Raw genomic sequence first — 15,659 nt, forward strand, 5'->3', positions numbered from 1 at the left:
AAAAACAACAAAAAAACAACAACAAACAAACAGAAAAACTATAGAAAAGAATAGCATTTCAATAATGTTCATGCAGACGACATCATAATCTATGGCAACACTTCAAAGACCAGCTATGACCAAGATATTTTGGATTATCTATTTTCTGATATTGAGAACGTGGTGCAATGGAGAAAAAGGTGGTTGCTTAATTTTGATACATCCAATACAAGTTTCTCTCCTTTCATAATAATCGCTCTGATCCCCATCACACCTCAATTGAAATGAATGGTTCTCGTCTTAAAGAGGCTCCATCTCTTCACGAGTTTCTTAGACTAACCTTCACTCCTGATCGGAAATGGAACACATACATCAAATCTGTTGCCAAGATCGCTGGAAAAATGGTTAGATCACTCTACCACTCCAGCAGGTATCTCATTGCCGATGCAATCCTCTATCTATATAAGAACCAGGTACACCCTAAAATGGAATACTGTAGCCATATCTGGGGAGGATCTGCTCAGCGTGCCCTATCCAGCCTTCATAGAGTTCAAAACCGGCTTCGAAACGTAGTAGGTGATGTCCGTTTCTCTTGCCTGTAATTTCTTTCCCACAGAAGAGACGTTGCGAGCCTAGCTCTGTTCTATCGTTATTTTCATGGCAAGTGTTCGACTGAACTCCAATCTATCGTCCTCCTTGCCAAACTTTCACAAAAATCACTCGACTAGCTAGAACCACTATATACGATTTTCCCCATTCTCTATTTGTGCCTAACTCTAAACACAGATTCCATGAACAAAGCTTCTTTTCCAGAACAGCCCGTCTGTAGAATACTGTTCCGCTGACCTGGTTTCCGGTTGAATACAACACAGTAGCCCTCGAATCCAATATAAAGCAGTTCTTGTTGTGACGTCACCATAAATAATCAAATTCTACCAAATTTACACCATTGACGATTACTAAACTACCACCTAACATTCATTAACTCTTATCCTCGAATGGCCTTTGTGTCTTGATAAGTAGTGAACCACGGGTAAAAAAAAGAAAAACGTGTGAGAAAATGAAAAGTAAAAACGATATAAGAATTCTGGTATGTTTAAATATTTACTTATATTCTGAGTATCGCCCGCACTAGGATTGAACCTTTAACATCTGTGTGTTAAAAAAGGGTTCCATGTCAAATTTCGTGCCGTTTCAACAGAAAGATTCGCGGGATCGACAAAATACACTTGAAGAAGATCGGAGGTTACATCGGCCGAAATGTTGTGAAAATAACACTATAGATGAGAACAGTAGTCTGAATAATCCAAATAATACGAATTATTTTTCTGCTCTCAGAAATACAGAAACATGATATAAAAACTATTCATTTTAAGTAATTGAAAGACAAACAAACAAACAAACAAACAAACAAATGAAGAGTATTACAAAAGTCTTGGGTACATTTTGGCATTGAATATCTTGAGAACTATGAAGGGTATAAAAACGCATCCGATATATTCAGAAAATCTCAAGTTTTTCATGGAATGTTCAAAGATGTTCAATGTGATCACTATTTGTCACGTGACACATATCAAGCCGATAGTCCAATGCTTGCCAAACGCACCCAGCATTGCTATCAATGGGTGCAGCAGCTTCTGTTCTTTGTCCCATTCTCCTAGCTCGGCATAAGCACCCATTCGCCATGCATTTACCGTGCCATATCAGAATGGACTTACTTTCTGGTGGCTGTTTTCCGAAGTTTTTGCGAAAATCACGTTGAACAAGTGTTCATCGTTCAGTTTTTGCAAATTCAAACACACAAAACGCCCTTTTCTGATTGAGTGAACGCCATTACTGGATTTGAAAATAAATTGTTAAAAAGTCAGTTGCCTTACAAAAAACTTAAAGCATTTAGCTTAAATATGGCACTCTTTTCATCTTACTACCATTCATGTAACCAGGACTTTTGAAGCACCCTGTATTTTAATGGGGTTTCGCGTTTGCTTTCTTTTCCCCAAAGCAATTAAACCCATTTTGGTTGAACTCGAATGATCGTTGCGTAATTCGATGATGAGATGTCGAGTCACGCTTCGATGAAAATATAAAAAAAATAAAAATAAAATGCGGAAAAAAAAATCTTCGAGACTCAATTCTTGTTTCATTGGATTTGAGTTTCAATGGAGCGTAGAGATGCGAGCAGTAAATTATGTTTACGTCTATTGAGTCAAAGACGCATGTTTGAAAAAAGCAAACAAATTAAAGCTTATTAAATGCGTTAGAGAAAACTGCTATGCTAGGGATAAGTATGGTATCTGTTTTGATATTGCGCTTAATATTTTCTGTCCTCGGTCAGTCTAGAAAGGAAATCCTTCTAGACTGAGACAATTTCTATTTTTGCCTCAATCCAATGTTACCCTTTTGGGGGAACTGGATGTCCCATGAGACCATAGATTGAATTTCAGTCGAGCATCTACCATAAAAGCAAAGCTAGAGTAGAGATAGATTTGCGACGTCTCTCCCATGAGAAAGAAAAAGGAGGTGAAAAGGTCCCCACCCATTATATTTTGAATACGTTTTTGTACCGTCAAGACAAGAAAGTTTTTCCCCAGATGTGGCAACAGTACTCGATCTTAGGATCTATTTGGCTCTTGTTCAGGTAGAAAACTGCGTCGGAAGTGAAATACTTTCTGGAGCAGTAGAATGATCCAACAATTTTTCTATTGATTTTGACAATGGGTCTGGTGTAGGTCTTCCATTTTAGGTCAGGAGTGAGGCCAGACGCAGACGTTTGTCAAGGCAAGCTGCTTCATCAAGATGAGAAAAGCGTTCGTTTCAATTGGCGCCAAGTGGGAATCGGAGGAGATCAGGTATGCATTTAGCGGTGTTGAGACGCTTAATAGGAGATGGAATCGGGAATCGGAAAGCTGAAACTTTTTATGGCATCGGAATCAGTATCAGAATCGGCATCGGAATCGGGAAAAATGTGTCTAATTCCTGATAAAATGAACGATTCTTTTAATTGTTTTCTGTCTGTTTTTTTTTTAAAACAACATTTCTAATTGCTTGTGCTTATGATGAAATGAAAAATATTTATTGACTTAAAAATCTATAGGTCACTTCCACAATTGTATTTTTACGTCTGCAATAATATACGCACATATTACGTAGGGTTTTAAGGTAATTAGAAAATTAAAAACAAAAACAAAACAATAACTCTACAGATATATCTTTAGATTTTTAAAAGAATCGAAATCGGTAATTGTATCGGAGTCGAGAAAAATATTGGAATCACCACAACACTAGTATTTGGTATGGAAGAAAGAGGCGTACATACGTGAACCCACGATCGCGTGGATGATGAAGTAAATCTGGGGTCAGTCATTCAGATCTTTCTATTTTATGTATAATCTTTCATAAACATATACAACACTTATTTTCTTCTATTTTCTAGGCATATTTTCACCCACGAAAACATGGAGGCAACTAAAGTGTTTCTGTTGGGAGCAGTGTCGTTTCTTTTGGCCTCAACCGTCCAATGCGAAAATGTCTTGTTTCTAGGACTTCCTATATTCAGCCATATCAACTCAATGACGTTCTTGGCTAAAGAGCTCCACAAAAGGGGACACAACTCTTACATTCCTGTAACACTAAAGCTACGAAATACCTTGAAGATCTCGGAAGGCGCACGGTTTCTTCACATGAAAGATCCAGGAATAGAAGAATTTGCAAGACTATCAACGAAAATATTCTCTCCAGGGAGCGTGGCAAGTTGGAAGGACTTACAAACGTCAATGTGGAAGATGTGTGATAGTTTACTACTTGATGAAGAATGGATCGAAAGCTTGAAAGCAGTTAATGCGAGCTTGGTCGTTATCGATGGCGTGTTCATGAGCTCGTGTTTGACTATTATCCCGTATAGATTCTCAATACCGTTTGTTTTCATGGGAGTTCAAAACGCACCTTCAGTTCACCGAACCCCGTGGGTTTACACAGCTTTCCCTTTTGTATTAACAAGTTATTCCGAACAGATGTCTTTCAAAGAAAGAATGATCAACAGCTTCTTTCTGATTTCAGCATATTTCCAGGCTCCAATGGGTACCCCATCGAAAAGTATAAAGACTTACGCACCATCAAAGCCGGATATCTCCTTTGATGAGCTCTTACGCAAAGCGGAGTTGCATATTATAGAGAGTGATGTCCTTATAGACTACGCGTTACCAGCGCTGCCAAATGTGGAATACCTAGGAGGAATGCAGACACGGCCTGCAAAACCAATCGAAGGGGATTTACGTAACTTTGTTGATAATTCAAAAAACGGAATCGTTGTCGTTTCATTTGGTTCCCTTATAAGTGAGCTCCCCAAAGAACATCTCGATAAAGTCGGAGCGGCTTTAAAAAAAATTAAGTACCATGTCGTCTGGAAATGGTCGGATATAATTTATTCTTCGCCAAATGTGTTTCTTACGAAATGGATGCCACAAAACGATCTACTGGGTCATCCGAAAACGAGGCTGTTTATCACTCACTGCGGCAATGGAGGGCAGTTTGAAAGCTTCTATCATGCAGTCCCTATGTTAGGTTTCCCGGTATATGCAGATCAATCCTACAATGGTAAAAGAATGGAAAAGAAAGGTTTTGGAATCTCAATGGACTTGCATAATTACACCGTCGAAGACCTTGTCACAAATATAAACGAAATTATCTCGAATCCGAGATACAAAAGCAATATAAAAATGGCGAGTGATATTTTTAAGTCTCGACCTGAACATCCGTCCGTGAAAGGAGCACGCATAGTTGATGACGTCATCAAATATGGTGGCGGTTTCATGAGGTCTTATTGTCAGGATATGCCGTTGTATCAATATTTTATGTTGGATATTATGGCTGTTGTTCTGGCGTCTGTTATCATTGTAATTTTAATTGCTTTTTATATTTTGCGAAAATGTTTTTCGTTTTTGTGTCGAAAGAAAGAGAAAAACGAATAATTGTTTTATCACCGTAACACATTATAAAAGAAATATATTTTTTTTATCATTTTATATTTTTCTAATGTCCATTTAAATTGGTAAGTTCAATAAAAATATTTTCTTGGTTAGAATTTCCAGAATTTTCTTCGCTTGTGTTATTTCTTGATTTTCTATTTTTTTTTTCAGGAATAAGTAAACAAAATATGGTGTCAGGAATCGTCTTAAAAAAACAAAGAATTTGTGACGAAGTTGATGAGGCAGAACCCGAATCATGTCCTAGAAATAGTTCTAATTTACTTCATCAGCATTTTGTTTTTGTTTCGTTGGATGTAGAACCTCGGTGTGAGAAAGAAAAGGTGTACGCTAGAACGAGAGCATTTGTTTCTACGTATCTACCACTCGTGAATGGCGTGGTTGGCCATCCATAAAATACGGGCGTAGTGAAAGTCGTAAGTGGAGGTAGTTAGTTCTCTCCCACTACAGGAACTTACACGCCTTCAGTCAGAAAGTGAGATTGAGAAGTCAGCGCCCCCGAGGAGGGTCATTCTGACCTACAAAAACGTGCCCGCGCATCTCCGTCGGCATTTCCCGATAAGCGCGCCTCAAGCGATTAGCAATAAACTAACCTCCTCTCAAAGAGAGAAGGCAAAGCAAATGTATCTATGTATGTTTGCATGTCTGCCTAAAACTTTCGACAAAGGCAACGGATTTTCACAAGATCAGTATCGTTTTGAAGCTCGACCCTTCAGACGATAAATACCGAAAAATTGACTAAAAGCATTAATTTCTTCACCCTAAACTGGGCACTTTTCTATAGAGAGGGGGGGGTCGCTGTTTTCGCCGTTATTTTCGAAAGTCACCCCCACTTTTCGATTGTCGATTATATATAATATATATATAATATATATAATATATATATAATATATATAATATATATATATAATATATATATATAATATATATAATATATATATAATATATATATATAATATATATAATATATATATAATATAATATATATATAATATATATATATATATAATATATATAATATACATATATATATAATATATATAATATATATATAATATATATATAATATATATAATATATATATATAATACATATATATATAATACATATATATATATATATAACTACTTCATTTACTCACATAAATTAATATACGAAAGTATAAATTTATACGTAAACTTTAAGTATTTATTTCAACAGTTCTCAATACGTAGGTAGAGCTAGTTATTAAGTTATAAAATATATATCGCGATTAAGCTACACTGAATATTCCGCGTTTCATCCACTCTAGGATTCTTCAGGCTTATATATATATATATATATATATTACTAGGTATGATAAGTCACCCAATTAGTCAAGGATAGAAAAAAAAACAAATGGATGACAAGGGGGATGTTTTATAGAGAAATTTATTCGACCGATAAGCATCGAAAATGGAAAAAAATCCGATCTTAAAAGTAGTCTTACTTCTCTTATAGATAAAAATATATAATTTTTACATGGGAATATTTTGCATTTCACCGTTGTAACCTTGGCGAGTGTAACGTAAAATATTCCTCTGTAAAATTTATTCTTTTTTATTTTTTATCTATTAGAGGAGAAAGACTATTTTTAAGATCGTCAAGCCCAAATATCAGCTGACGTGATATTGTAAACAAACACGGACGGAATTTGATGAACGACATTATCATTATTATTTTTCTGTTGTTTTACGAATTAGTCCACCAGGCAAATTATTCCTCGTAAAATATAATATTCAATAGAGGATTGATTCTATAATAGTACATATGCAATCTGCATAAATTAAAATATCATGTTTAAGCGTATTGTATGACCGGGCAACACCGGGCGTTCAGCTAGTTTATATATATATATATATATATATATATATATATATATATATATATATATATATAAAACAATCCATTCCCATGGATTAAATAAAGAGTTTTGTTCCTCAACGTATTCCTGAATTCGACATAAAGATTGTTGAGTTCGACAAGTCACACCCAAAGGAAATCACACGAAATGTCATGAGAATAACATCCAAGATGAAGATCAGTAGTCAGAATAATCAAAGTATTTACAAAATGGTAGAACGTTTGTCCAACGTGTTTAATGTTTATAATGGCTGCTTACTAAAATTACTGTTTCTTTTCAGATAATCATCAGAAAATAGAGGAATATGTGGAGTAACGGATAAAAGTGCTAATTATAATCAAATCTTTTGGTGGTTGAAGAATCAATCCCCAATATTGGCGAAACTAAGAATTGTTACGACTCGGCTATCTCCACGGAGAACTGTAGAGATATGATCGCAACGATAATATATTTTTTTTCCGGGATTAAAACGTAAATAAATAAATACGGGAAGGGATTATCCAAATTCTTCAGAGACAACGGTAGAACATAAGACAGAAAAACACAACTGAAATAACAAACAAAAGGCCGATGGGAATTATGGATGTAAATTTATTTATAACAACACAAAAATAAATAAATAAAAATGCAATTATTTTGATAATTTAAGGAAGCAATGCATAAAAGAAAATAAATTGTCTTGATCGAGAGAGAATGTTCAGGAAAAATGCCAGATCTTAATACGACATTTTCATACTGGTTATTGTCGTCTGCTCAGTTCAAACAAAGAGAGAGTAAGGGAGAGAGATAGATATATATAGAGAGATATTTTGCTTCATTCACTGTCTTAGCGACTTTACTTCGTTCTTCTTCTTCTTCTCCGATTTCCATCGAAAAAAAAACTGGCTCCAAATATATCAAATAGATTCCTTTTCCAATGTTTATGAAGAGCACCTCCTCATCTTTTATCCACCGCAGTATTACTGCTAATCATATCTATTCCCAGTGTCGCCGTTGTCGGCTGCTTCCCTCAGCAGCGAGGAGCAGATTGTCTCTTTTGTCCTTCCTAAGCGTGCAGGGTAAAACGCCCCCTCTCTCTCTATATATATTTTTTCACCTCCCCCTCTCTATACAGCCTGCCAGCGTTCTCTAGCTGGTTTCTTTCTTTCTTTTTTTTTCTTTCTTTCTCCTCTACTGTCAGCGCTCATTAGCTATTCTTTCTTTTCTTTTTCTTTTTTTTTTGACCACTCTCTATATATCTCTTCATATCCTCTCTCGTTGTGATTGTTTTCTTGTTTTTTTTTCTGACTGAACGCAGACGACAATACAATTGATGAAAATAAAACAAAAAACAAACAAACTCCTATTCTCTCTCGATTTCGAACAACATATAAAAGAATAATTAATTACATTTTTTTAACTAAAAATGTAACAGAATACAATTAAAGAATTTATTTCTATCAAAGCTCAATATCTTAATTGACTAACACAGTTATCAGATCTGAATATCTTTATTTACTATTATATAAAAATCACTTTGAAACAACTGAGCATATCTTTTGCAAATTTCACACAAAGCTAATTTATATGTCTGGCAGTGTTCTTAGATATGTTTTGTATAGAAATTCACCCGATTAGTATCGAACATCGAAAAAAAAAATCCGATCTTAAAAATACCCTTTCTCTCATAGATAAAAACAAATTTACAGGGGAATATTTTGTGTTACACCGGCAATGACCCCCTGTTCAAGCCCAGGTGTACCTCACCATTTTATTAAAAAAAAATTCTTATTAATGAGTTTAATTTACAATAAAAGAAGAGGTTACCATTTAAAATCGCCGCAAATCATTTCTTCGCTTGAATATTTTAAAACTAAACATTAATCGAAAGTAACTTTCACCATCAAGCTAAAATATCAGCTGACGTGATATTGTAAACAAACACAGATGACATTTGACGAACAACATTATCATTATTATTTTTTTGCGAATTAGTCCACTTGGAAAATTATTCTTCGTAATATATAATAATCAATAAAGGATTAATTCTATAATAATACATATGTAATCTGAATAAATTCAAATATCATGTTTAAGTGTGTCGTACGACCGGACCACGTCGGACTTCCGGCTAGTCATTAAATATTTATGATATATTTTAAAAAAAATATGAAAGGGCGCTATATCCTCAATCGGCATTACTTTAAGAACTGGAGATTGTTTTATTTGAGGAATGTGCAAAAATTCCACTGGAAACAATTTCAACTTTGTGCGGGTGGTACATATTTCGTAAAATTCAAGCTGTAATTGTTGTCCACCAATATTTAAATAATTTATTTTGAATCATCTAGTCTACGGAGTCAGGGTTAGGGTTTGTGACTGGGTTCGAATCTACCAACTAGCAGTAATTATGATTCATATACTGATGATTACATGAGCATGAAACGCTAGTGTCTGTAAACATAAAAACAGTTGTTAATATTTTTCGAATGTTATAGTCGTACAATTAAGGTTTAGTTTTGATTGGAGAATTAAGAAAAATAAAATCCGGTCAACTCAAGAGCGAATGCAACATTCTGACTTCCGGTCATTGAATACTTTCTCTCTGACTGATTATTATGAATCTCCGCCGATATAGCATCTATAACTACTTAATTCCCTTCAATTTTATGTTAATTGCTGGTGACTCAGAGGAAAGATACTGGCGTACGAAATCAGAGATAACTTTGTAACTGAGTTCGAATCTCCCGACCAGCAATACTTATCACTTCCTACAGTGATGATTGCGTAAGCATGAAACACTGGTGTCTGTAGATATAGAACAACTTTTAATATTTTAAAAAATATTATATATGTATATATGTGCGTATTTTTGTGGGAGTTAATTAATACCAGTAACACATTTGTTGCTAAAAAATAACAACAAAATATTGCAACATAAATTCATAAGCGATAAATTAACAGATAATTTCAGGCAAACTATAATAGTATAATTGCACCCAACTACTGATTCGGTGATTTTGGGTTTAATACCTGTCATAGTCAGCCACGCTGATAAGTCGTAGTAGCAATGGAATATGTGTCCGTGAATAACTATTTAATCTATAAATAAATATATTTTTATTCATAGATAATATATATATACATATCTGTTTTGTTATCCTTCTCTCTTTCTGTCTCTGTCTGTCGACGTATGACCAAACAAAGTAGTCCAGCAAGTTCATTTCGAGGAGAAAAGGGGACCAGTGAGCGAAGGTTACAAAATAGTAGCACTTTCCGAAGTTAAACCTGGGTTTCTTTGGACTTGTGGGTCGGCGCTGAGTCATGCTGACACACTTAGGGTCTCCCAGCGGCCACCTCATTGCACCAGGGGATCACCACACCCTTCAGCACATCCACGTACACTTCCGACTTCGAAAATGTGAGGTGGCATGATGAAACCACACCAAAGACAATAACTGTGAGTTGTCCGATGCGTTGAGCTGTACCCTATCTGTCTCTGTATATATATATCTGTCTCTGTATATATATATATATGCATATATATGTGTATATATATATATATATATATATATATATATATATATATATATATAAATGATTTCAAATAAATATATGATCGCTTGAATATACACGCTTTAGAATGAAAAGATAATATCCCTTGAGCTTAATCTTGAAAGTTTGACTACAAATAATACATATGTATATGTATATAGACATTCACAGAAATATGTTTCGCCGTATCACATTGTACCTAGATAATGGCGACCGTTTTATGTTGAGATTCGAAATCAGTATAGTGTAATAGTAATCCTTGTTATCTCTAAGCCTTTCCCGCACACCACGAAAACAGGATAAATTACAATGTTCTTATTTACATATTACAGTTCCAGAGAACGCTATTTATATAGATGAAAATTAAAGCAAGATGTAACTCGTTCTCATATTCTGTTTTTCTTCTTTTTTTTTTTTAGAACGCACCTGCAGCAGTGGTGTAACATGATGAAGCTGTTACTAGTTGGTCTTATCTTTTTGATCACCATCAATAAAATTCAAACTGCCAACATCCTGTTTCTAAGTCTACCAATTTTCAGCCACGTAAACTCGATGACATTTCTGGCAAAAGAGCTTCACACAAGGGGGCATAACTCTTACATACCTGCTCCTGAAAGGCTAACAGGAGTTCTTAAATGTTCGGCTGGTGTCCATTTCTTACCAATGAAAGATGACGAAAAAATGGGGAAATTGATGAGTATGGGGCAAACCATATTCGGCCGAAATGCAACCGGAAGTCTCAAGGAAATGTTGGAGACCATGAAAGAGATCTGCGACAACTATCTTCTCGATGAAGCTTGGTTCCAAACTTTGGAATCTGTCAATGCATCTCTGGCAATAGTAGACGGAATTTTTGTCAGTTCGTGTTTGGCGATAATCCCATACAAGCTGTCTATTCCGTACATCTTAATGGGCGCTCAGAATTCTCCAGATATTCATCGGACACCCTGGTCGCTTGCCGCCTTCCCAATGACAATGCCAATTCCTTTGGATCTCCTGTTCTTTGCAGATAGGATGAAAAACGCTTTGATATATCTTGTCGTGTATTTCAATGCTCCCCTGGGCACCCCGTCTAGGGGAATCACCTTCTATGCCCCAAATAAACCCGACATTACGTTTGGGAAGCTTCTACGAAACGCAGAGTTGTATATCATAGAGTCCGATGTGCTAATCGACGGTGCTTTTCCAGCTCTTCCTAACGTCGAATATCTAGGTGGTATGGCGACCTATCCCGCCATGTCACTTGAAGGTGATCTCCTTAAGTTTGTAAATTCTTCCAAACATGGGATAATTATCGTTTCATTTGGAAGTATAGTTGATCACCTTCCGTCTGAACATCTACTGAAAATGAAAGAAGCCTTTGGGAAGATTAAATACGATGTTGTCTGGAAATGGTCGAATACAAGTTATAATTCGCCGAATGTGTTTATTACAAAATGGATGCCACAAAACGATTTACTAGGTCATCCGAAAACGAGGCTGTTTATCACTCACTGCGGAAATGGAGGACAGTTTGAAAGCTTGTATCATGCAGTTCCTATGTTAGGCTTTCCTGTCTTTGGAGACCAGCCACATAACGCTAAAAGGATAGAACAAAAAGGTTATGGTATCTCAATGGACTTGTATAATTACGCCGTTGGAGATCTCGTTACAAATATAAACGAAATTATCTCGAATCCGAAATACAAAAACAATATAAAAATGGCGAGAGAGATTTTTAAGTCTCGACCTGAACATCCGTCCGTGAGAGGAGCACGCATAGTTGATGACGTCATCAAATATGGTGGCGGTTTCATGAGATCTTATTGTCAGGATATGCCATTGTATCAATATTTTATGTTGGATATTATGGCTGTTGTTCTGGCGTCTGTTATTATTGTAATTTTAATTGCTTTTTATATTTTGCGAAAATGTTTTTCGCTTTTGTGTCGAAAGAAAGAGAAAAACGAATAATTGTTTTATCATCGTAACACATTATAAAAGAAATATTTTTTTTTTATCATTTTATATTTTTTTTAATGTCCATTTAAATTGTTAAAATCAATAAAAATATTTTCTAAGTGAGAATTTCCAACATTTTCTCTGCTTGGATGATTTGGGACATAACTGTTATTTCTTAATTTCTTTTGTCCAGAAATAAATAAACACAGTACGGTGACAGTAATCGTCTTAAAAATGAAGATTTTGTGGCAAACGTTATTAACTGTTGTATTGTAGTCTGTTTCCGTTGGAATTCTTATTGTTTTTATGTTTCGAAATTGAATATTTTAACAACAACAAAACATGATTTAAATATTTGTCAATGAAAACACATAAATATCTACTATTATATAAAAGGAACTTTGTGTGTGTGTGTGTGTGTCTGTTGTCGTTGTGTGTGTGTGCGTGTGTGCGTGCGTGTGTGTGTGTGTGTGTGTGTGAGAGAGAGAGTTCTCTGTGGACTCGAAAACAGCTTATGAAATCTCACACTAAGGTACTTTATGTGACTGGCTGTGTTCTTAGATAGGTTTTATCTCAATGTGTTAGATAAGTATCAATAATCGAAAAAATCCATTTAAAAATCAAGCCGTTATGCAGGGTAGAACGATAAAATTGTCGCACTAAAGAAAACAAAAACTGCAGTTTTATTTTAAAACTTTTATTGAAAAAATCAATTCAGCTAACTTGATTATGTAGTAGAGCTGACATCTATTCAATGTAGCCGCCTTCAGCCTCAATCACCGCCTCGATACAGGTCCGGATCTGGGAGCATGCCTTTTCTACAAGCACCAACAGGAGATCGGCGAATACTCGGCGGATGGCGGCTATCGGGCTGGTTTTAATGTTGTGAGAGGTCATGTTGGTGATGTTCTCGACGTATGACCAAACAAAGTAGTCCAGCAAGTTCATTTCGAGGAGAAAAGGGGACCAGTGAGCGAAGGGTACAAAATAGTAGCACTTTCCGAAGTTAAACCTGGGTTTCTTTGGACTTGTGGGTCGGCGCTGAGTCATGCTGACACACTTAGGGTCTCCCAGCGGCCACCTCATTGCACCAGGGGATCACCACACCCTTCAGCACATCCACGTACACTTCCGACTTCGAAAATGTGAGGTGGCATGATGAAACCACACCAAAGACAATAACTGTGAATTGTCCGATGCGTTGAGCTGTACGTCCGGATTTGCGTTTTGAGGGTGTTGGCGATGGTCCTGTCGTGATAACTTCAATCGGCAAAGAGCATGAGTTGTGCAACACCGCATCTCCAGTTTCGCTCGTTGAACATTGTGTCACTTTCAGACATGATAGAAGGTTCTTATCGCTTTGAGATTTGTACACAACTAGCAAACAAGTAGATGGTCTTCAAAAAAAAAAAAAAAAAAAAAAAAGAAAAGAAAACCGGTTTTCGTCAAGTAGAAATTGAATCATGTCGTCTTTTTTAGGGCCACAATTTTATCGCCCCACCCTGTATATAAGAATAATTTTATAAAATCAACAGCAAGTTCTCTACAGGGCAATATACACTACAATGTACTGTGGAGTACGTCACTGCAGAAAAGGCATGTAAAACTTCCTTTCGTTGAACAGCGATGGGTCCCCAACTAGAGCAGGCAATCAATTGATTTGTTTGAAAAATGATCGATTTCACCGATTTCGATGGCAAATTATGGGAATGTGAAACATCCATTAACCTTTATTCAATCCTGCGCAATATATATATATATATATATATATATATATATATATATATATATATATATATATATATATATATATATATATTGATTTAAAGATTATGAGGGTTTTGTAAGCATGAAAAACGATGTTACTTTCTGTATTTAATATTTTCATTGATATTTTTTATATTTCAAGCGGACCTCCGCTCTTGGTCACAAAAAAGTATCGAATATATATATATATATATATATATATATATATATATATATATATATATATATATATATATATATATATATATATATATACGAATATCCCCACTTCAATATATTATTGTCATCGAAGTGAAATCGACCATTCCTCAATCAAATCAATCGATTGTTTGCTCTAGTTTGGACTCACTGCGGTGCAAAGGTAGAAAGCTCACAGGCCTCTCGCAGTGATTTAGTCCAAAATTGATTGTAGTCTAGATTGCACTGTGGAAAACCTACTGTTGATTTTATCAAATTATTTTTATATAATGACTTAAATTAAAGTTTAAAATGCAAAAGTTAAATTGTGCTCTAAACAGAAACATTGCTTTGGAACGCGCCCCTATCTTATCAAAGAATTTACTGTTGATTTTATACGCCGGACCCTACTGCTTGTGCAGTGATAAAACTTCCCAAATGCACTTGCAATGTTAGACTGTAGAAAAATGTTTACTTTGGTCAAAATTAGAATGCTCCCTCTTTAATAGAATATTTTCGATACTTAGCGGAGCTATTCCGATACAAAAGGTGTCTGAAAACACCACATTTATGTGAAATTTAAAAATCGGCCCGGTCGTTTTAGAACCCATAGAGAACTCTCTCTCTCTCTCTCTCTCTCTCTCTCTCTCTCTCACACACACACACACACACACACACACACACAAACACACACACGCGCGTGCGCACACACACACACGCACACACACTCAAACAAAGTGCCTTTGCCATTAGTGTAAAAAGCAATGCTCTTTGTATAAACAAAAAACAGCTTGGGCGTTTAAACAATGCCTGAACATTATAATTTCGCATGGCCGATCTTAGCAGCAGTCAAATAGCGTAACAGTAAAAAGCGCTGACTGTTGCTAGGCGGTCGAGTTTCAATCTGGCTTGAAATAGCTCATCAGTGCGGCTAGACTAGCAACTAGTCTAGCCGCACTGATGAGCTGTGAAACTGTATTGTATGAGGATGCCTATATCTCTGCAATCATATAAAGTCACTTTGTGTGTGTGTTTGTGTGTGTGTGTGTGTGTGTGTGTGAAAGAGAGAGAGAGAGAGAGAGAGAGAGAGAGAGAGAGAGAGAGAGTCTTACCTCATAGGTTCCAAAACGGTTGAGCTGAGCTCATCCTAAAAAATAGTTGTTTTCTTATAAATAAAAAATGAATAATTTTTACAGGGGAATTTTTATAAGTTACACCGGCAAGGGAGATAATAAAATCTTAGCAATGATTTTTTTTTCTTACGAAAAAAGTATTATTGACATCTGGAGATATAGCATTCGACTACAGATAGAGTGATCCGGTGTACCTCACCATTTTATTCTTATTAATGAGTTCAATTTACAATAAAAGAAAAGGTACCATTTAAAATCGCGCAA

At 35.5% G+C, this 15,659-nt stretch overlaps 1 protein-coding gene across 4 annotated transcripts in view; it reads left to right on the top strand.

Annotated features, from left to right (window-relative positions):
• LOC145256335 (UDP-glucuronosyltransferase 1-2-like) overlaps nucleotides 1-12,576 on the top strand; it is a 43,955-nt gene extending 31,379 nt beyond the window's left edge. For 2 of the 4 annotated variants that reach the window (XM_080115112.1, XM_080115111.1), the window contains one exon: nucleotides 3,413-5,068. In XM_080115112.1, the coding sequence (XP_079971238.1) occupies nucleotides 3,435-4,946 (1,512 nt within the window). In that variant the 5' untranslated portion in view covers nucleotides 3,413-3,434 and the 3' untranslated portion in view covers nucleotides 4,947-5,068. Of the gene's footprint in view, nucleotides 1-3,412; nucleotides 5,069-10,796 lie in introns of those variants that run through there. The other 2 variants (XM_080115114.1, XM_080115113.1) reach the window with 1 other exon arrangement.
• The last annotated feature ends 3,083 nt before the right edge of the window (nucleotides 12,577-15,659 follow it).

This window comes from Euprymna scolopes, chromosome 32 (assembly GCF_053919585.1).
Source record: "Euprymna scolopes isolate OS-2025 chromosome 32, ASM5391958v1, whole genome shotgun sequence".
Taxonomy (NCBI): Eukaryota; Metazoa; Mollusca; class Cephalopoda; order Sepiida; family Sepiolidae; genus Euprymna; species Euprymna scolopes.